This window comes from Lepidochelys olivacea, assembly GCF_965140295.1.
Source record: "Lepidochelys olivacea isolate rLepOli2 genome assembly, chromosome: 3".
In the NCBI taxonomy this organism is placed as follows: Eukaryota; Metazoa; Chordata; order Testudines; family Cheloniidae; genus Lepidochelys; species Lepidochelys olivacea.
In genome coordinates, this window is record NC_140413.1 from 70018475 (window position 1) to 70040782 (window position 22308).

A 22308-nucleotide genomic window follows, 5' to 3' on the forward strand; every position below is an offset into this window, starting at 1 on the left:
TCTATGAACCACACCTCAGGAAGAATGTAGGAATAATACATAGCAGCAATTGGTTGAAGTTTTGAAAAATTAATTGACTTTCTACAAAATGTGGGGGATAAAATAAAACAGGGTTTTGTGTGTCCCTCCCTCTCTCTTTTTACTCCTATGAGCCCGAGTCCAGTCCGTTCTATCCTAGGCTCTCACAACACATGCTATGAACTTACCTGCTTTCCATGCTAGAGCAGTAGGTCTCAAGGCAACATTTTATTGTTCCGACACAGGACAGCAGATGTGCAGTTCTGTACAGAAATTACTCTAGTACACTCGCCTCAATTCCCTAATGGAATTCTGTAAAAACACCCATTCTCTTTTCAGCTCTCAAGCTATGCACTGCACCTTCATTCTCCCAACCTTATAAATTTACATTGAAATACTCACTCCTAGTTAGTGAACTGCCACCACAGCATTTATATCTGGCCTTTTTGCCTTTGTAAAATGACCCTATTTCTCCCTCACTGATGGAAGAACATTTGTCAGTGCTGCATTGAAACTCACAGCCTGTTTCTTGGTCCCATACACTTTCCCTACTTCTCTCAATCGATCCTGTAAGTTCATGAATAACATTCCTCAATGTTTTATGCAACTGTCTGCTAGAATTCTTCAGTAACAAGGAAAGTGTGGTCCTAGGCAGGAAGTACAATCCAAATAATCAATTTGATGAGAAGCAAAGCCCACTGGTTGCAAATAAAGACAACACATAGGGAGGCTGCACAGTTTAGAGCAGTGGTGGGCAACCTGTGGCCCATGGGGCATGCAACATTTTGCTGACGTTGACCGCCCGCAGGCACTGCCTCCTGCAACTCCCAGTGGCGGCGGTTGGCCATTCCTGTCCAATGGGAGCTGTGGGAAGCTGCAGCCAGCATGTCCCTGTGGCCTGCTGCTTCCCACAGCTACCATTGGCTACGAATGGCAAACTGCGACCACTGAGAGCTGTGGAGGGCCATACCTGCGGACAGTCAATGTTAGCAAAATGTCTCACAGCCCGCAATTAGATTACCCTGATGGGCTGCAGGTTGCCCACTACTGGTTTAGAGGATAGGCCATGAGACTGTGAGGAAGCAAACCTGGTTCTATTCCTGGTTCTGTCACTGACCAGCTGTGTGACTTTAGGTTAGTTATTTCACCTCTTTGTGACACTGTTTCCCCTCCCACCCTTTGTCTGTCTCATACAGATTGCAAGAGATTTGGAGCAGGGACCCTCTGTTTATACAGTGCAGTGCCTACCTCTACAAGGACATAATCTTGGTTGGACCCTGTAAGTGCTACCATAATATTATACTTTATAAACCAAGCTGGAGGAAACAGTACAGTTTAAGAGTGAAAATATACTTTAATTCCTTAGAATAGATATATTTTTTGCTAGGTGCGAGAAGGAAAAAGAGAGGTGGCAGAATTTCTATGAACATGAATTTACTCTCATCATTCACCTGTTTGCTGCTGCTTGCTTAATACTGAAATTTCAGTAAGTGCCAAGTCTCTAGGAACTCAACACAGCTATTCATGATCTCTCCTCTGTTAACCATGCAGATTCAGCTGATGAGGAGATGAATACATATTACCCTTTGCCTCTGTAAATTAGAAAGTGCTGGGCAAATGCCAAAAGTTATCTGAGAGAATAAAGGATTTATTCAATGGGTCACAATGACTGTTACATGTGTACTTATCTTAATTCCCTACCTCATGTCCTCTGTCTTGCACAGGACATGATTCACTGTCTGCTTCTGAGAACGACCCAGACTCATCACTGGAGTTTGTTCCATAGGATGGCTCACATTTAATCTGGGGTCTGACTTGGTTGTACATTCCATCTCCCATCATGCCTGGCTCCTGATGTTCAGGGGCCAGGAATCGAGCTCCTTGGGAACAGGGGGAAGATGAAAACTCACACAGAGGGAGGCTACAGGGAGAACCAACACTGCCATCCTCTGCATATGAGTAGGAGGAACATGAGCTAGAGGTCCTGGTTCTGGTTTCCAAAGGAGGAGAGCGAGGGCAAACTTTAATTGGCACCGGGCAGCTGGTGTTAGGCCGCATCCTTCCTGGCAAGTGATCAGCTGTCAGTCCACTGTGGGAATAGGTCTGTGAACTAGGAAGGGATTGGCTGCCTCCAGCCCACAGACCCTTTGGCACAGTCTCAGTGAGGTCTTTGTCCAAGCTGCTCACACCAGAATATGAATGCACTGAAGTGTTTACTTGGTCACAAGCACTTGAAGAGAATATAACACTCCTCCTGTCCAGTTCACCTTCCTGTTTACAGAGTGCTTCAAAACCAGGCCCTCTGAGTGGCGATCCCATTGTGAAGTTGGAAGTATCCTTCTGAATGGCATGGGACTGTCCATAATTCCCTGTGAAAGGGCTGTAGTCAGTTTTCTGGTCACCCTGAGTTGTCCCTTTGTCAAAAGGGCATGCTGGACTCCTGGCAAAGTGCTGTTGGGAAGTACTGGGGAAGCCAACCAAATCTACACTTTTTGTTCTGTTGAAAAAAGACCTTAAGCAGGAAGGAGAAGACACACTTTTAGACCTGTCAACACAAGTGGGACTTGGCTGTTTCCTGTCCATTTCGACATCCCCTTCTTTATCCCTGATGTCAGGCTCATCTCCAGACAGGCAAAGTGTGATGCTTTCTTCATCGTTTTCCTCATTCTGAGGCTCGCTTTTTATCTGCCCCACAGCAAGTCCTGATTTGAGGCCATTTCCAGGACTCTCTTCACTGAATGTGCTTGCAAAACCTGAGGTACTGATGGGTGATGTGTTGTAGACATTCTTGGTACAAGCAAGCTGGTATTTCTTATATTTGGGGTACCGTGTTACTGTGTCTTTGTCCAAACTGTCCTTGCTATCTCTCAGCATGTCAGAGTCAGGCAGCATCCCTTCTTCCTTGTCTGCTCCAGAACTAGCGGATTCAAAGTTAAAGGGTTCCTGATGCATTCTTTCCCTTGGGCAAGATATCTTTGAAGTCTCTGATTCCATAGTTTCCTCCTCTTCTCCCTCAGAGTTCTCTTCATCATGCATTCTCTGACAGGTGGTATCCTTTTTGCACAGGAACAGGCCATCTTCATTGTTCAGCAGCTGAGTCTGAAGGAAGCTGAAGCAGGAGTCCTCCAGGTTGTGCATGCGCAGGAATTCAGCACAGTGGATGACCTCCTGGATGTTTTCTCTGCTGAGTAACAGCTTAGCAGTGTAGGCAAACTGTAACAATGGACCAAATCCTCTGGCAGTGACCTGCAAAAAAAACCAACAGGGAAATTGACATCATTACCATCAGCACAGCTATTGTCCCAAGCCTTTCAAGTGTAGTTAGATAACCTGACAGCTCTACTGTCCATAAATAAATACTGTAAAGTACCAGTTAATCTTTTATCAGGTCAGCAATGATGCTACTTCCAATAATTAATGCTGTTTGCTCTGTGTTGCTTTTATACCTCGTATTACAGGCTGAACTAAATATTACTTAGCCTGAGCGACTTAAAGAGCTATGAACAAGGCATTTAAAAGATCTAAAAATATCTATTAGCATACACACTGTTAATCCGTCAATGAATGAATTCACAGTTCTCCGTTAACATGATGCATTGCAACATAAAGATACAAATGAAAGCATGTTTCTTCTAACCCTGGTGCAGAATGGGTTGGAGGATAAAGGTGTCATTTAATCTGAACAGTGTTTTGGGAGGGAAACGTGTACGCTGAATATTATATGAAAATTCAGATAAAAACTTTTCCTCCTAGTTTGAAAGGCAACCAGGCTAATGTTTCCTCAAATCTCTGCTAGCCACCATTTATCAAGTTTCTATTTCACAAATAATGGAAGATTTTGAATTTGTACTGCACATGGGTTCTCCTCAATCAGAGGAATTGCATTATTTATGGTTTCAGTGAATACAAATTACAGCACACAGGGAATAGGTTTGCATTCATATTCAACTGCTACAAGCCACACAGAGCCCTAGCCTGGCACACAATTTTACTCTATTTTTTTTTGAGAATTAATTATAGTTATTTCCTGGATCGTATTATACATATACACCACACACATATTGTATATAAGGAATACATACCCCCACATGTGTACATGCACACTTCCCCCCAACCCCCGCTTCCTCAGATATGTTGTGGTGAGATCCATATACATAGCCGTGTGATAAATTGCATCTATCATGCACTTTTGACTACTGTACCCCGCCTGCATCCTGCCCATTAAGCCACTGCCATCGACTTCGACTAAAGGCTTTCCCCATCTGCCCGCCCCCACAAGTTATTCTGGACTGAAGCGCAGCACAAGTACTACTCGTTCCTGGAGCGAGGTTTAAGATCTGATATGTCCTGACTAATCCAGGACTAGAAATGGAAGCTTTATCCTAATGGGAAAGGGAGATTTCTAGCTTTTTCTGGTCCCCATCCTTTGTATTCGGAAAAACAGACTTGCCCAAATTTTGGCTGACAGACCAGTCCAAAGCTGTGGCTCAAGGAACAAGATTTCTAAGACAGGAAGGACTGTCCAGTGGTTAGGGCACTAAGATGGGACTCAAAAAAACAGCATTAAATTCCTTGCAGCACCTAAGTCTTCCTGTATGACACTGGGCAAGCCGCTTAGCCTCTCTGTACCTTAGGTCCCCATTTGTAAAATAGGGAAGCTGGTTCCTATTACACAGGGGTGTTGTGAAGATAAATACATTAAAGATCACGAGGCACACCGATAGGATGATAACAGGAGACAGATAAGTACTCTAAGACAGGCAGATAGCTTTCCAGTGAGTTACACAGCACCTGTTTTACCCGTGCAGTGTTCTGATAAATCAAATTTTAACTCTGAAAAGTTAGGATAGTAATCATAGATATGTAGGGCTAGAAGGGACTTTGAGAGATTATCTAGTCTCTTGTGCTGAGGCAGAACCAAGTAAACCTAGATCATCCCTGACAGGTGTTTATCTAACCTCTTCTTAAAAATCTCCAATGACAAAAATCTCCCTTAGTAAGCTGTTCCAGTGTATAACTATCCTTATGTTAGAAAGTTTTTCCTAACATCTAACCTAAATCTCCCTTGCTGTAGATTAAGCCCCTTACTTCTTGTCTGACCTTCAGCGGACATGGAGAACAGTTGATCATAGTCCTCTTTGTAACAGCCCTTAATATAACTGAAGACTTATCGGGTCCTCTCTCAGTCTTTGCTCAAGACTAAACATGACCAGTTCTTTTTTTTTTTTTTTTTAAACTTTTCCTCATAGGTCAGGTTTTTTAAACCTTTCATCATTTCTGTTGCTCTTCTTTGCACTCTCTCCAATTTGTCCACATCTTTCCTAAAGTGTGGCATGAAAAATTGGACACAGTACTCCAGTTGAGGTCTCACCAATACCAAGTAGACCAGAACAATCACCTTTTGTGTCCTGTTAATATACCCCAGAATGACATTAGCCTTTTTCACAACTGCATCATATTGCTGACTCATATTCAATTTGTGATCCACTATAGCCCCCAGATCCTTTTCAGTGGTACTACCACTAAGCCAGTTATTCTCCATTTTGTAGTTATACATTTGATTTTTCCTTTCTAAGTGAAGTACTTTGCACTTGTCTTTATTGTATTTAATTTTATTGAATTCAGACCAATTCTCCAATTTGTCAAGATCCTTTTGAATTCTAATCCTGTCCTCCAAAGTGCTTGCAACCCTTCCCAGCTTCCACAAATGTTATAAGCATACTCTCCATTATCCAAGTCATTAATAAAATATTGACTAGTACTGGACCCAGGATAGACTCCAGCGGCAACCACTGATAACTACTGTGACAAAGCTCTGTCCTTGCCTCCGTAGGTCCCGCGTTTCCTGGCAGATTTCGCTAGCCTCAGAGGCTCACTGTGACCCTCCGCGTAACCCTTCTCTCTCTCTAGAGACAAGGGTCATAGTCTACTGAGCCATTTTCATCATAAGCCAGCGAGGGAGGTGAGGAGAAGTTATCCTTCCTTGCACAGTCTCTGTTGTCTCCCAGTCTCAGTGATTAATCAGGGGGCAAAAGGGGGGGGAGCCCGGGCCCACCCTCTACTCCGGGCTCCAGCCCAGGGACCCTAATAGTATCAGCTATGGTAGCTGACCTTTTAGAAACATGACATGTAGAATTCCCTGGGCTACTTCCCCCATAGCAGCCCTCAATTCCTCAAGCTCCACTTCACCCTTACCTCAGGACCTCCTTCCTTGTGCCTGATATGGTGTGTACTACTCAGCCTCTCCAACAGCGCAACTTCCTCCCCGCTCCTGACATGCACACCCACCTGACTAACTGGGAGGCTTTTAACTAGTTTCAGCCAGCCCCTGATTGGCTTCAGATGTCCCAATCAACCTAGCCTTCTCCCTGTCTTCTGGAAAGTTCTTAACTGGCCCTAGGTGTCTTAATTGACCTGGAGCAGTTGCCATTTCACTTATCCTGGTACCAGGATTTGTTTAGCCTGGAGTTAATATATCTATCTCCCACTACTTTTCTATAGCCATCTGGCCTTGCCCCGTCACACTACTCTTTGAGTAAGATCTTTCAACCACTTGCGCACTTATCTTACATTAATTCATCTAGACCACAGTTCCCTAGTTTGCTTATAAGAATGTTGTGTGGCTGTGTCAAAAGCCTTACTAAAAATCAAGATATATCATGCCTACTGCTTCCCCCTATGGGAATAATTATGTATGTTTGGAATCCACTCACTCATAATGCTAAAGCCATGAATGAGTCGTGCAGGTCATTCCAAAGAAGTGCTTATAAATCCTTGGCCACACAGCACCATCAGGTACTTTGTACAGGCCACATATTTTAAGAGTAAAAACCAGAGAGAGAGAATTTTAAGAAACCATTGTAAAGCCAGGTTGTCAAGAGCCCTACTATATAAACCTTGGAAGGAGAGGAAAACAACTATTTTTTTAGACACTTCTTAAAATTGCTCCCAATAGATTTTCTATATTAACAGTACTGCAATAAATGGTATTTTAGAAAACTTCTAACTTGACTGCTTATTTCTTACATAATTCTTGCAACAAAGCCTATACATTCCCCCTTTACAATATGCCTCTAGTGGAAAATTGCCTAGATTTAGGAGTTGGCTATTGAACTGATCTTTGTGTCAGTTGCCTCCAGTGTCAGTGTCAAGGTTCCTTCCCCACTTTGAACTCTAGGGTACAGATGTGGGGACCTGCATGAAAGACCCCCTAAGTTTATTCTTACCAGCTTAGATTAAAACTTCCCCAAGGCACAGATTTCTTTCTTGCCTTGGGAACCAGCTTAGGTTAAAAACCTGATACGCTACCACCAAGCGATTTAAACAAAGAACAGGGAAAGAGACCACTTGGAGACGTCTTCCCCCAAAATATCCCCCCAAGCCCTACACCCCCTTTCCTAGGGAAGGCTTGATAATAAAATTCTCACCAATTGGTACAGGTGAACAGAGACCCAAACCCTTGGATCTTAAGAATAATGAAAAATCAATCAGGTTCTTAAAAGAAGAATTTTATTCAAAGAAAAGGTAAAAGAATCACCTCTGTAAAATCAGGATAGTAAATACTTTATAGGGTAATCAGATTCAAAACACAGAGAATCCCTCTAGGCAAAACTTTAAGTTACAAAAAGACACAAAAACAGGAATACACATTCCCTCCAGCACAGCAAATTTCACAAGCCAAAAAACAAAAGAAAATCTAATGCATTTTCTAGCTAGATTACTTACTAACTTTTACAGGAATTGGAAGGCTTGCATCGTTGATCTGTTCCCAGCAAAGGTATCACAGAGAGAGAGAGACAAAAGCCTTTTCCCCCCCTCCAGATTTGAAAGAATTTTGTCCCCTCATTGGCCATTTTGGGTCAGGTGCCAGCAAGGTTATTTTAGCTTCTTAACCATTTACTGGTGAAAGGATTTTGCCTCTGGCCAGGATGGACTTGATAGCACTGCATACAGAAAGGTGGTTACCCTTCCCTTTATATTCATGACAGTCAGTGTTACATTTTTTGCCTGCTAGATTGTCAGTTCATTGAAAGCATATCTGCATTTTATCTACACGCAGCTTAATTAGCAAGATTGTCCGTAAACTTTAAACATAAGAATGGCTATAGTGGGTCAGACCAAAGGTCCATCTAGCCCAGAATCCTGTTTTCCAACATTGGCCAAAGGCAGGTCTCCAGAGAGAATGAACAGAACATGGAATCACCAAGTGATCACCATCCCCTGTCACCCACTCCCAGCCTCTGGCAAACAGAGGCTAGGGACACCATCCCTGCCCATCCTGGCTAATAGCCATTGATGGACCTATCCTCCAACTTACCTAGTTCTTTTTGTACCCTGTTTATAGTCCTGGCCTTCACAATATCCTCTGGTAAAGAGTTCCACCAGTTGACTGTGTGGTGTGTGAATAAATACTTCCTTTTGTTTGTTTTAAACCTGCTGCCTATTAATTTCATTTGGTGACCCCTAGTTCTTGTGTCATGAGAAGGAGTAAATAACATTTCCTTATTTACTTTCTCCACACTAGTCATGACTTTATAAACCTCAATCATATCCCCCCTTAGTCGTCTCTTTTCCCAGCTGAAAAGTCCCAGTCTTATTAATCTCTCCTCATACGGAAGCCGTTACATACCCCTAATTATTTTTGTTGCCCTTTTCTGTACCTTTTCCAATTCAATACATCATTTTAAGATAGGGTGACCACATCTGCATTCAGTATTCAAGATGTGGGCATACCATGGATTTATAGAGGCAATATGATATTTTCTGTTTTATTATCTATCCCTTTCTTAATGATTCCCAACATTCTGTTTGCTTTTTTGACTGCCGCTGCACATTGAGTGGATGTTTTCAGAGAACTATCCACAATGATTCCAAGATCTCTTTCTTGAGTGGTAACAGCTAATTTAGATCCCAGCATTTTGTATGTATAGTTGGGATTATGTTTTCCAATGTGCACTTCTTTGCATCTATCAACATTGAATTTCATCTGCCATTTTATTGCCCAGCACCCAGTTTTGTGAGATCCCTTTGTAACTCTTTGCAGTCTGCTTTGGACTTAACTATTTTGAGTAGTTTTTTTTATCATCTGCAAATTTTGCCACCTCACTGTTTACCCACTTTTCCAGATCATTTATGAATATGTTGAACAGTACTGGTCCCAGTACAGACCCTTGGAGGACACCACTGTTTACCTCTCTCCATTATGAATACTGACCATTTATTCCTACCCTTTGTTTCCTATCTTTTAACCAGTTACCAAGCCACGAGAGGACCTTCCCTTTTAACCCATGACAGCTTACTTTGCTTAAGAGCCTTTGGTGAGGGACCTTGTCAAAGGCTTTCTGAAAATCTAAGCATATTATGTCCACTGGATCACCCTTGTCCACATGCTTGTTGACCCGCTGTGATAAATGAAGGCCGGGGTAGCTCCCTTTTATGGACACCCAGCCAAGCAGTTAGCTATAAAGTCCCTCTTGGTGGCTGTTCTCTGTTTGCTTTGCCTGTAAAGGGTTAACAAAGTTCCCCAGGTAAAGAAAAAGGAGTGGGCATCTGACCAAAAGAGCCAATGGGAGGGCTAGAACTTTTTAAAATTGGGAAAAAACTTCCCTTTGTCTGTCTGTTGTGGTTCTCCGGAGAGCAGAGATACAGAGCAGCAACGCTGTAAGCAGCTTTAAGCCAGTGTGGCAGAGCGCTGACTGTATCCCTGTGGGTCCCGTGCTTCCAGGCAGTTTATGCTAGCCTCCAAGGCTCACTGTGACCCTACATGTAGCCCTTCTCTCTCTAGGGCCAGGGTTACAGTCTACTGAGCCCTTTTCATCATAAGCCAACAAGAAGGTCGGTGAGAGAACTCGCACAGTCTCTGTTGTCCCTAAGGGCTTATTCAAGAACAGTTTAGCCTCCTGTCCTGACAGGGGCCTGTCTTCCCCTCCCAGGAGATGTTTCTGTAGTGGCAGGTGGGGGGGAACCCAGGCCTGCCCTCTACTCTGGATTCCGGCCCAGGGACCTTAATGGCAGCAGCTGTTGGCAGCCGACCTTTTACTGCCAGAGTTGCTACATTTCCCTAGGCCACTTCCCCACAGCTCCCCCGGTTCTCTCTCTTAAAGACTCCTTCACCCTTACCTTAGGGCTCCCCTTCCAGTGGTTTGAGGATGTCTTCATTACCCAGCCCTTCAGCCGCACTTCCTCGCCTCTGGCTCCCTGACTCTCCTGGACCTGACTAGAGTGAGCCCTTTTAGAGTATCAGAGGGGCCTTAATTAGAGTAAGGTGTTCTCATTAGCTTAACAGCTTCAACTGATTCTTTGCAGGCTAATTGGAGTCAGGTGTCCACCCTAGCCTGGAGCAGCCTTTGCTCTGGTTAGTCAGGGAACAGAAAACTGCTTGTCCCGTGGCCAGTATATCTGCCTTCGACTACTCTGCTGTACCCAACTGGCCTGGGTCTATCACACGAGGTATGATCATAGATCATCAATTCATACCTTGAATCTGCTTATCTGAAGCCTCAGATATGTAAGTAAATCAGAAAATGTCTAGAAAGACATGATTAGGGTTATTTCTTTTATTTCTTATTGGCTTGTGGACTCCTCTATGCTAACCCCTGCTGCTTTTATTTTGCTTGTAACATTTAAGCTGAACCTCAAGAGTTATCTTGGTGCTTAATTTTTATAATTGTTTCTTTTAAGATCTAGCAAAAAGCCTAAGGTCCAAATGTATTTCCTTTCTTTTTGGGTTTAATAAAATTTACCTTTTTAAAGAGGTTTGTGCATATGTTCTTTAATTAGCTGGTGGCAACAGCTGATTTCCTTTGTTTTTTTCTCAGCTCTTCACAGGAAGGGGGGTGAAAGGGCTTGGGGGTACCCCACAGGAAGGAATTCCCAAGTATTTCTTCCTGGGTTATCAAAAGCGGGGGGGCAGGGGGAAGGTTTGCACTTGGGTGGTGGCACCACCTACCCCTCCAAGGTCAGAGAGAAGCTGTGACCTTTGGAGTTTAATACCAGCGTGGAGTGGCAGGTATTAATTTTTTTAGAATCCTTGTGGATCCCCATCTTCTGCACTCAAAATGCTAGAGAGAGAGAGAGTCAGCCTTGACAACCCCTTAAAAAATTCTAGTAGATTGATGAGGCATGATTTGCCTTTACAAAACCATGTTGACTCTTCCAACAAATCATGTTCATCTACGTGTCTGATAATTCTGTTCTTTACTATAGTTTCAACCAGTTTTCCTGGTACTGAAGTTAGTCTTACCGGCTTGTAATTGCTGGGATCACCTCTGGAGCCTTTTTTAAAAATTGGCATCACATTAGCTATCCTCCAGTCATCTGGTACAGAAGATGATTTAGATGATTTAAATGAGCCACTCAGAAGCCAATTTTTTCTTGATAAGATCTTCAATAAATGGGTTTTTGTATCACTGCATATCTTGTAAAAATCAGCTACAACCTGTGTCTGTAAGAGCAGTAGATGATAGTGTATTTGAGATCAGAAGAGACTCCGTGGAATAAAAAGGTTCTCATAGTAGTTATCTAACATAACCACTAGGGGGAATGACTGCAAAACAAATTGAGGCACTGGATGGCTCTACTATGTTTTCACTTGTGATGTTTGCTATAGTATAGATACTCTAAAGAACCTTAACTGACTTATAACATTCCACAATAAAGCTATCTTCCAGGCTGACTCTGTCTTTCACTCCTAATAACTCCAGATGATAAATACACAGCATCCAGGACATCTGTTACACCTGTTTAATGCAGAAAATGTCAGAAGCAGAGCTCTTGCCATGCTAAGGAGGAAATATGGAAGAGACCCCTTTAAGATATGTGGAAAAAACTTGGAATGAACGGCAGATGAGAGAGATGGTCAGGCCTGCACCTTGAATTAATTTTGATCGGACATAGAAATTTTGTAACTATCACTGTCCTAATTCATTTACAGCCAGAGAGAAGTAAATTTACCATTAACGTACCAGAACAATCATACTTTCAGCTCTAACAGACGCCCTCAGGAAGGGGTCTCTGAAATGTTTCAATTCAGAGCTAATGTTTTAAACTATACAAACAACAACTTCGATAATAAATGTGTTCAAACACTTGCTGGTTAGTGTTAAAACTAGCAGAATCTCAGTAGCCTGAAGCTGTCTAAATACTGATTTGGCCTCTATTGTGGGTCCACCATCTTACTGCCTTTGGAACTACTTATATTTAATTCACTGTGACAAGAAAGCAGATATTCAGGCACTAGAGTATGGTTATACATACTGCACATTTTGAAAAGGAAGATTTAAAAGCTGCATATATTACAGCTACCCAGGCATTTCTGTATCTATGGGTTGGGTTTTTACAGCAGGAATGGTCCTTTAAAAAGATCAAACTACAGATATGTCACAGTACAATTAGTGAATCCAAGGTGATACGTTTTACTAATGGAACTGGGGTTTATTAACCCAAAATAATGCTCCCCATTTATATTTTAGAGAAACTTTGGGTAGATGGATACAATGCTACTCACAGACCAACACCACAATCAAACTTTATTTTTGATGTTACAAATAAGATGTCCGATTTCCAGGATTTATTTGCTACCAAATTTGAGAGGTGTTTTCAATAAAAATAAGCATTAAATGAGACAGCTCAGTTTGTGGGAATAAGTATGGAGTATCCTCTCCAAACTGATATGCCAGGTCACTACACCACTAGTTTCTCATCATACACAGCTCTTCTGAATACCCACTTCTATCAAATTAACCACAACCATTGCTAGACAGAGTAGTTAAAAGTTTGTGTGTACAAAACCCTAACCTAGTAAACAAACAAGCTCTGGAACAATATATGTGTGCCAGCTCTCTGACCGTTTGCTGTATCCCTTTCTTTTACCCTTCATTCCTTTGCTGTCTTTTTGATTGTAAGCTGGGCTTTGTCCTCCTATATATTTGAAATGTGCCTAGCACACTGTGGGCTCTACCACAACCTAAGTAATGAAGAATTTTATTTTTGATTTTCTTGTGTAACCCCCTGGTCTGTGGGCATTAAATATCTCACTCTGTGTCCCAGCCACATTGGATACCAGACTGTCACAGCCCCACCCACAGAGACTGGCTCTTTAGCTCAAGTTACAGACACTCCTGTTTTTAGCTCAGGAGGTCCCTGGTTCGGCTCCCGTGTTGGCCATAATGGCAGTTGTCACGCTTGCTCCCAATGATCGAAATTTAATGTGGAACTCTAAGCCAATTTTGTCTTATGAAGCAACATGAGGCCTGGCTAGCGATGGAATGGAGGAGTGTGATGCTGATCATCAGGAGCATTCTAGAAACTGTGTATAGTGGGGAGATGATTATCAAAAGATTCTGAGATTATAAGGCTGTAAAGGTCCACTGTGATCTAGTCTGACCTTCTACATAACACAGGCCATAGGACCTTCACTAAATTAATTCCTGTTTGAACTACAGCATATCTTTTAGAAAGATTAGCATTAGAAAATACGTTTACTGACAAGACCATAAATTTATAGACTCTCAGAAACCAAGGATGCAAACCCATTTTAGATTATTCTGTCTCTCCCTTCGTTACATAGAGAGTAATGAGTGTTTTGTTCTATCTAATTTTAATTGGCTTGAGTGACTGGACTTCCACTACTTCCTTTAGGAGACTGTTACTAGAACCTACTTAAGATCTCACTGCTAGGAAATTTTGCTTCCCTTATTTTCAGTCACACTATTTTTTGTTTTATCTCCTTGGCTCACTCTAAATAATTCCTCTCCCTCCTGGGCATTTAGACATTTCAAATACTTGCAGAATTACCATATTCCCTACCTTCCACTTGTCCTTACTTGGTATTAAATGCTCAATAAACCAAAAACTAGATAATCTAAGGGAAATATTTGGAAAATAATGGTACTCTGGGACATTCGGAGGTGAGAATGGGAAGCAGATTAGGCCTGAGCTGGCAATGCAAAAATGTTAGCAAAAAAGACCAATCCCGTTGTGGCTGCACATGCAAAGGGAGTGAGGTATCGTTCTTGTATAGAAATGTTCAGAACTGCCTGCAGTATTCTAGGAGTAGCCATTCTCTAAATGCATTTGTGACACTTCACTGGAAATGCTCCATAGCAGTACTACCAAAATGTCAATAAATGGGAGCTAAACTCAAAGAAGAATGAGAGAAGTGATTAAGGGGCTGGGAGAGACTGATTTATGAGGAAATAGTGAAATAACTTAATATGTAAAAATTAGCTAAGTGATAGCTAAAATGGAATGAGATTCCATTTACAATAGTCTGAAGGGTGTAAACGCTAAGGAGAGAGAAGATATTAAAAGGAGGTACTGCTGGGTGCAATGGGATAAAACTGTAAAAGGGAAAATGTAGACAATTCCTTTTATACTCAAGCTAGTTGTTAATTGTCTTAAGATTGTGGAATGGCTTCCCAAGCAAAGTGATGAATACCTTGTTGCTTGAAACTTGACAAAGCAGTGAAGAATATACTGCCGAGAAAAAAATCTTGTCCTGGCAGGGATGGACTAGATGATTTGGTGGGTCTTTTCCAGCTCTAATTTCTAGGACTGTGTAAGTGACTTCATTCATAACTTATCAGAGAATAACCAAAAGCAGCTGATTCATTAGTAAAAATATCTTGGGTGTTTAAAATAATAATTCTTTAAAAACCAGCAAGAGGCATTAACTTGCTCCACTGGATGCAAAAAGTTCTCTGGAGTGTTAGCCACATAACTCTCATTGCCTTTAGCAGTAGTGTAAATTGCTAGGTCAGAACTTTGCAATGCTTTGAGAATTAGGGATAGGTATAAGAACAGCTGAAGGCCTTCATTCTGAAAGCACTTATGCAGACAATTAACTTTACACTCTCATGTGGAAAGATAAAGCATGCATATAAAGTGCTTGCAGGACCACAGTTTAAGGTTATAATATTCAGAATTTGTAATCTGAGGGCATCACAAAAGCATCTAAAAACAGTACAAATAGTTTCCCTTCACCTCTATCTCCAAAAAGTGATTTAACTAATTTAAAGCATTTTTTGCAAGGCAAGGGAAAAAGAAAATGTAGATCGAGGCTGACACTTTGAATATCAAATTCTAAACTTAACTATTAATTAAAAATACTGAGTAATAAACATAGGAAGGTGTGTTTTTGTTTTAAAGAGAAATCAGAAACCATCTATTCATTATTTTATTGCTATATGGTGGTAGTTGATATAATACCTAACACTAATTTAGAGGCATGTGTAAAGACTTTAATCAACTTCAGAGTTGAAGATTGTTTCCTAAATCCTCAGCCTTATTAGTCAAATTAGTAAGTGTCTCCTAGGCCAATAAGTTCCTAAAGCTACAATTTATATAATCAAGCACACCCTAAAAATAGAAGATAAGATTAGTGACAGTTAACCGTTCCTATTTTTTTCTGCAGCCCGAAGAAGGTCTCAGGGATTAAACAACACCTCTAATCTTATTTGCTATAATTAACATGCACTTTATTCTTTTTCTTTTGCAGGCATTGTGTATGCATAGCATGTGCATTATTTTCAGAGTGTAATTTAATAACTAAGATCAGTAACCAGGATATTATTTCATTAAGAGTTAAGTGACTTTCTGATTATTTACTTAGTTATTTTTACTTGGAATGGGGTTTCTTGGCAGATTCTGTTTTTCCCAGCCTGGAGTTTTTTGTTTGCTTGTTTGTAAATCTTTTCAGACAAAAAGAAAAGGAGTACTTGTGGCACCTTAGAGACTAACCAATTTATTTGAGCATGAGCTTTCGTGAGCTACAGCTCACTTCATCGGAAAGCTCATGCTCAAATAAATTGGTTAGTCTCTAAGGTGCCACAAGTACTCCTTTTCTTTTTGCGAATACAGACTAACACGGCTGTTACTCTGAAACCTGTCTTTTCAGACAGTTTGCCCAACATCCTACTATATTTGCACAGGCAAACATTCTGTTGCATGTGTAAAACAGACAGTTGCAGATTTTCATGCTTTGCATATACAAATGCCTATCAGCATGCATAAGATTGGTGTGTGCAAGATTAGACGTTGCTTTGCAGATTGCAATCTTTTACGATAATACAGCAATGCACAGGAAGAGAGGAAAAGGCAGGAAAAGAGGCAGGAAAAGAGACCCAAAGATGAAGACGAATAGGATACAAATAAAATAATACAGTATTTATTTTTTAAGCCAGAGACAAATATGCCAACCTTATTTTGACTTAATTGTGTGGCTTAAGTATCCTCCAATCCCTAAAGGTTAAAAAGAATGGTAGCCCTGCAATCACAACAGTGCACATTTCCCCTGTCTGATCCTTATCAAGAGGCCACTGGGTTAGATCCATTAATCTAATTTCATTTCATATAAGGAATCAGCAATCACTCTTTAAAATCCAGTTTGGTTCAGAAGCAGGGAGGCTACATGAATCTGTATCTGGACTTTTAAATACAACGTTAAAAGCAGTTCCCGTGCTGGTACTGAAGTAATGAAAGCTCTAGGCAAGGCCTGCAGTTTTGCTTGAAAAACGCCTTCTATGCTCAGCGTATTTTTATCTTGAGTTTTACTTTCTACCCACTCAGGCTGGTGATCACAAACTTTGATACAAGACTGATCTAACGTCAAATTGATAGTCTGACAACTTTTTGACATCAACTCGAAAGTGTGAGTGACAGCATCACAATGAAAACATCTCTGCATCCATGCATCCTAATGAAGGGAAGGACCCAGACCATAAAGCTCTTTTCTCCAAAATGCTGATTTATCTTTTTTAGTAAAAATAAAAACTAAAAAAGCAAAGCCTAACCACCTGCAAAGCAGCACTGCAGCCAGGCTGAGGGCTGCTTTTCTTTGAAGTACATCCACTTCAAATGCCTCTTAAGAGGTCAGGCTACAGTGCTTCAGGTGCCTTAACTCCCTTTGTTGTTTTACTTTTACTTAAGAGGCCAAATGGGAGCACTTTTATGGCATCCAACTTTACTTTTACTGTAGAAGTTTTAAGTATAGTAGCCCCTCTTGCAAGCTCAAGCTTCTGATCAGGAAGGAGAGAGGTCTGTTACAGCCTTTGATTACCTATGCAGTAGTATTTATAAATTGGAGAAGGAAAAAAATCTATTTCCATTTTCTTCATCTCCTTGACATAATGAAGATGTAGTGGGCCAACATTTCACAGAGGCACCCACTTGCACACTTGTTAGCAGATCACTGGCTGTTTAAATGCTAGTTTGCAAAGTTATCTAGTACTCAAGCACAAATTCCAGCTGCTCATGCTTACTGAGAATGGGGTATTTAAAAAACCTCACTAAAAATAAAACCTGACTGGCAAGTCTGAACTCAGGCTTTTTGATCCTGCATTTTGATCTTCACTGGTGGAACCTGGCAGCCAGCCAGCTGAATTCAACTGGACCAGTTGTGGGTTCAGATTTCAGGACTGGAGCCACAGCTTTGAGCAGTCAGGGTCTGAAACTTTGTTATAACTGGCGTCTCTGGAGTCTGGGTATTTGTTTATGCAAATGAGGATTGCGATTTTCAGGAGTCAAAACTAACATTTAGTGTTTTTAAAGATTCATTCCTGTCAAGTGAAACGAACACCTTATTTATGGTTTATAAGGATCTTGCCAAAAGTAAATGCAAATGAAAGGTTTCAGCAACAGGACTGAAATTAATATTCAAAGGTGGAAGGATCGTCATGGGGCTGAAGCTAAGCCTGAAAGTGAGGAGATTTAGGTTCTGGCTCAGACACAGACTCCCTGTGCGATACTAGGGTTGCCAACTTTCTCATCGCACAAATTTGAACACCCTTGCCTCCCTCCTCCAAGGCCCTGCCCCCACTCACTCCATCTCCCCTCCCTCTGTGACTCACTCTCCCCCCACCTCACTCAAGTCCCCCTGCCCCAGCCTGGTGATTGGGGTGCGGGAGGGGGTGAGAGCTCCGGGGTGGGGCCAGAAATGAAGGGTCCAGAGTGTGGGAGAGAGCTCAGGGCTGGGGTAGGTGGTTGGGATGTGAGGGCTCCAGCTGCATGCATGGGCTCTGGGGTGGGGCCGGGAATGAGGAGTTTGGGATGCAGGAGGGGACTCCAGGCTGGGACCGAGGGGTTCAGAGTGCAGGAGGGGGCTCAGGGCTGGGGCAGGCAGTTAGGGTGTGGGAGGGGGTGTGGGCTCCAGGAGGGAGTTTGGGTACAGGAGGGGGTTCCGAGCTTGAGCACGGGCTCCTGGCAGCGCTCACCTCGGGCGGCTCCCGTAAGCGACAATATGTCTCTCTGGCTCCTAGGCACAGGGGCAGCGTGGTGGCTCAGTGCGCTGCTCCTGCCTGCAGGTACCAGCCCCGCAGCTCCCGTTGGCCGTGGTTCCTGGCCAATAGGAGCTGTGGTGCTGATGCTTGGGGCAGGGGCAGAGCGCGGAACCTTCCTGCCCACCGCTGCGCCCAGGGGCTGCAGGAACATGCTGGCCACTTCTGGGAGCCACGTGGAGCCACTACATGCAGGGAGCCTGCCTCAGCCCCACTGTGCCACCGACTGGACTTTTAGCGACCCAGTCAGCGGTGCTGACCAGAGCCACCAGGATCCCTTTTCAATCAGGCATTCCAGCTGAAAACTGGACACCGGGCAACTCTACGTGACACTGCCTAAGCCTCAGCCATTCTGTACCTCAGTTTCATGCCATGTAAAATAGGGATAATAATATTTCCCTACCTTACAGGGAGATGGAGACTTAATTCTTTAAATGTTTGTAAAACACAGAGATCCCTGGATGGCAAGTGCTTCACTAGCATGAAGTACTAGAATGATAAGAAGGAAAGGCTGACTCACTTAAAACACCTTTCCAAACAGAAGCTGCCTTTCCCCAAGGACAAAAAAAATTGTAAACTATGGACATTGCTTTGTGAAAACAGTGTCATTACTGGCAGCAGGACTGTCATAAACATACAGCTAAGGGTAGCATAAAATCCCTCCTTTACCTGTAAAGGGTTAAGAAGCTCAGATAACCTGGTTGGCACCTGACCAAAAGGACCAATAAGGGGAGAAGATACTTTCAAATCTGTGGGGGAAGGTTTCTGATTTGTGTTTCCGTGTGTTCTCTCAGGAGGCAGAGAGGCACCAGGTCAGGGAAATATATCTCCTTCAAACAATCCTGAAACGAGTCTCTGATATTAGAAAAAGTGTAAGTAAACAAGGCAAGGTGCGTTCGGTTATCTTTTGTTTTAGCTTGTGAATTTTTCCTTTGCTAGAGGGAGGTGTATTCCTGTTTTTTGTATCTTCGAAGTTAAACATAGAGAGGAATTCCTCTGTGTTTTAAATCTTTCTTTTGTTACCCTGTAAAGTTACCTTCCATCCTGATTTTACAGAGGTGATTCTTTTACTTTTTTTTTTTTTTTTAAGTAAAATTCTTCTTTTAAGAACCTGATTGATTTTCAGTGTCCTAAAGACCCAGAGGTTTGGGTCTGTGCTCACTTTGTAACCAATTGGTTAGGATATTATTCTAAAGCCTCCCCAGGAAAGGGGGTATAGGAATTTGGGGGGATATTTTGGGGGGACATAGGGCTCCAAGTGGCCTTCCCTGAATGTTTGTTTAAATTACTTGGTGGTGGCAGCAATACCAAAGGCAAGGAAGAAATTAGTGCCTTGGGGAAGTTTTTCACCTAAGCTGGTAGAAATAAGCTTAGGGGGTCTTTCATGTGGGTCCCCACATCTGTATCCCAGAGTTCAGAGTGGGGAGGGAACCCTGACAAGCACACATGGCTCAGAAATGATTGCCAAGTGCTGAGATGGCATAAATGATAAGTTAATCAATATTTACATTATTGGTCATGTCAGATTTCAATAGTCTGACATACATGTTAGAGTGCAAAACTTAAGACATACACATGTTTAGGTCCCTCAAAATCAAGTTTACTGCCATAGCAATGTGTACCTTTGAAGTATTCTTAAACATGTTGGTCCCGAATACTTTGCCACTTACAATTTTCAGTTAGGAAACATATCTTTAAAAAAAATATGGGAACACTACTGAATTGGAAAATCTGGTGCTTTTCTGTGCACTCAGAACCATGAAAACGGAAAACCATAAACTTGACCTTAGTTTAATAAAAAGTAAAGGATGCTGTATAACAGGTGTAATAATGATGCCTGTGATCTGATGAAACCATTCATTCTGCATTCAGAGAAACTGGGCTCAGCTCCATTGAGCTAGACCAACTTGCACCAGCTGAGGATCTGGACCAATGTATTTCCCCTGTTAGGTGACTAGGGTATAATAATCAAAAGATACAGATGGTTCATAAAGGACAGTCAGGAGAATACCTGTGTAGAAGAATGGCTGAAGAAATTGAAGTGTAAAGTTGTTATTGATTGTTATAGTCCTTACAAATCAAGGGTGGAGATGATGCAAAGAGAAAATCAGTCACAAGGATGTTACAGATCATCTGATTCAAAACTTATTTTTCAATACAATATTTGCCTTAACAGACATGGAATGGAGCAATACAGAAAGACAAAGGACAACTTGGTCAGCAGGTGCATGCAGCATTCCATCCTTGGATGCACATACAAAATTCACATTGAAATCAGTGGGTGAGACACATACACCCACAAAGAGAAAGAGTTTAATGCAAGAATGTCAAGACCAAAATAGAAACTCAAATTCAGATTCAAGAGAAACAAGCCACATTTTGAAAGGGGAAAATTAAGCAGTGTGTAAGACACAGTAGATAAAATAAAATGGGATGAGGAAGGGGAGGGGAACAGTCCTAAAGAGGGGGGAAATTAAGTGGTCACAAAATAAAGATTATAGGTGAAAGTACGTAAAAGACTTGTTTGTGAGCATGACATGTTCAAAGGCCTCCTGGGAGGAAAACCAAAAGCAGCTTTGGACATTTAAAATATCTAGGATGAAAAGGGAACATGCAAAAGCTGTCAGGTTACACGAGCAAACAGAATAAAAACAGGAAAAGTAAAGACACACAGAAGAAACTTGGCCGTTCTGAGTGGTGACTAGGAGAGCTGATTTGGAGGACTGAGTTTTTGGAAGCTGCAAGTAAGGAAACATACAAGGAAAAATTAGCAATGCACCACAAATGACACTTTATTTGTGTCTCTCTTTTTGCAAGTGGAGTTAAGTTTCAGTTATTTATGTGAATTCTTCATAGTGTTCTGATAAATACACTACTATATTTTGTAAATACAATAGAATCTTCACAGCAAGACATCTCACTACAGCATCTGCTATTACATTTTGCTGAGTGCAGGCAAGGCAAAGACATGTACATTATTGCGTATGGTTCAGTGAAATGCTAATTAGCAAAGTTATACTATAAGAAGCAAACCGAGAAGGAAGGAGACAACAGGGCTATTGCGGGATAAGACTGCAAAAATAGGGACAGATGAAAATGGTGTTGTTAAAGGATTCTTTCATATGGTGTGTCTTGGGCAAATTTCTAACCTGGCGGAGCCCATCCCTCTCCAGGCACTGTGGGTATGGGTACAGAACAGGACCACTGCTCCTCCTACATGTTATAAGAGGCGACTAAAAAGGGGCTGCCTGGAGAAGGATGGGCTCTGCCAGGTTAGAAATTTGCCCAAGACACACCATATGATGAGCAAGTCAATGATGTCCATACCGGATTGATCACAGCCCAAATTAATAATGACCGCGCCATCCATCTCCCACCAGGGCAGAAGCGACAAGTATACTACTGGTGTAACCCCAACAAAGAGGATCCGTGGAAGAGATAACATCACCATAGCCACATGGAATGTAAGGACATTGAAACAAATAGGGAGGTTGAAAGAACTCACGTACGAAATGGAACAATACACCTGGCACCTCCTAGGAATTTCTGAGGTCAGATGGAAGAACTTTGGAGAGGTACTAACGGAAGGCGGCCATGTACTCTATTACAGTAGAGAGGACAAACATGTCAATGGCATAGGATTTCTTGTGCATAAAGATATCAAGAATTCAGTATTAGGATGCCGCCCAATGTCCAGCAGGTTTATTTCCATCTGTCTAAAGGCAGTACCGTTTAATATCACAGTGGTACAAGTCTACACCCCTACAACAGTCTATGATGATGAGCAAATTGAAGATTTTTACAATCAGCTCCAAGACATCATCGATAAGGTACACAAGAAAGATATCCTGATTATACAAGGAGGTTGGAGTGCTAAAGTGGGTACTAACGAACAGGCAGATTGGTGAGATTATTGTGGTCTTTTCTGTAATGCGGTAACCAACAAGAGAGGATTGAGACTTTTGGAGTTCGCCAACTATAACAATCTGGTTCTTGCAAACACATTAGGAGCACAAAG

General features: G+C 42.0%; 1 protein-coding gene across 3 annotated transcripts in view; it reads right to left on the reverse strand.

Moving 5' to 3' along the window:
- The window catches only part of BACH2 (BTB domain and CNC homolog 2), a 256192-nt gene that overhangs the window by 18478 nt on the left and 215406 nt on the right, over positions 1 to 22308 (reverse strand). For all 3 annotated transcript variants that reach the window (XM_084623879.1, XM_084623880.1, XM_084623878.1), the window contains one exon: positions 1720 to 3264. In XM_084623879.1, coding sequence (XP_084480005.1) covers positions 1720 to 3264 — 1545 coding nt within the window. The remainder of the gene's footprint in view (positions 1 to 1719; positions 3265 to 22308) is intronic.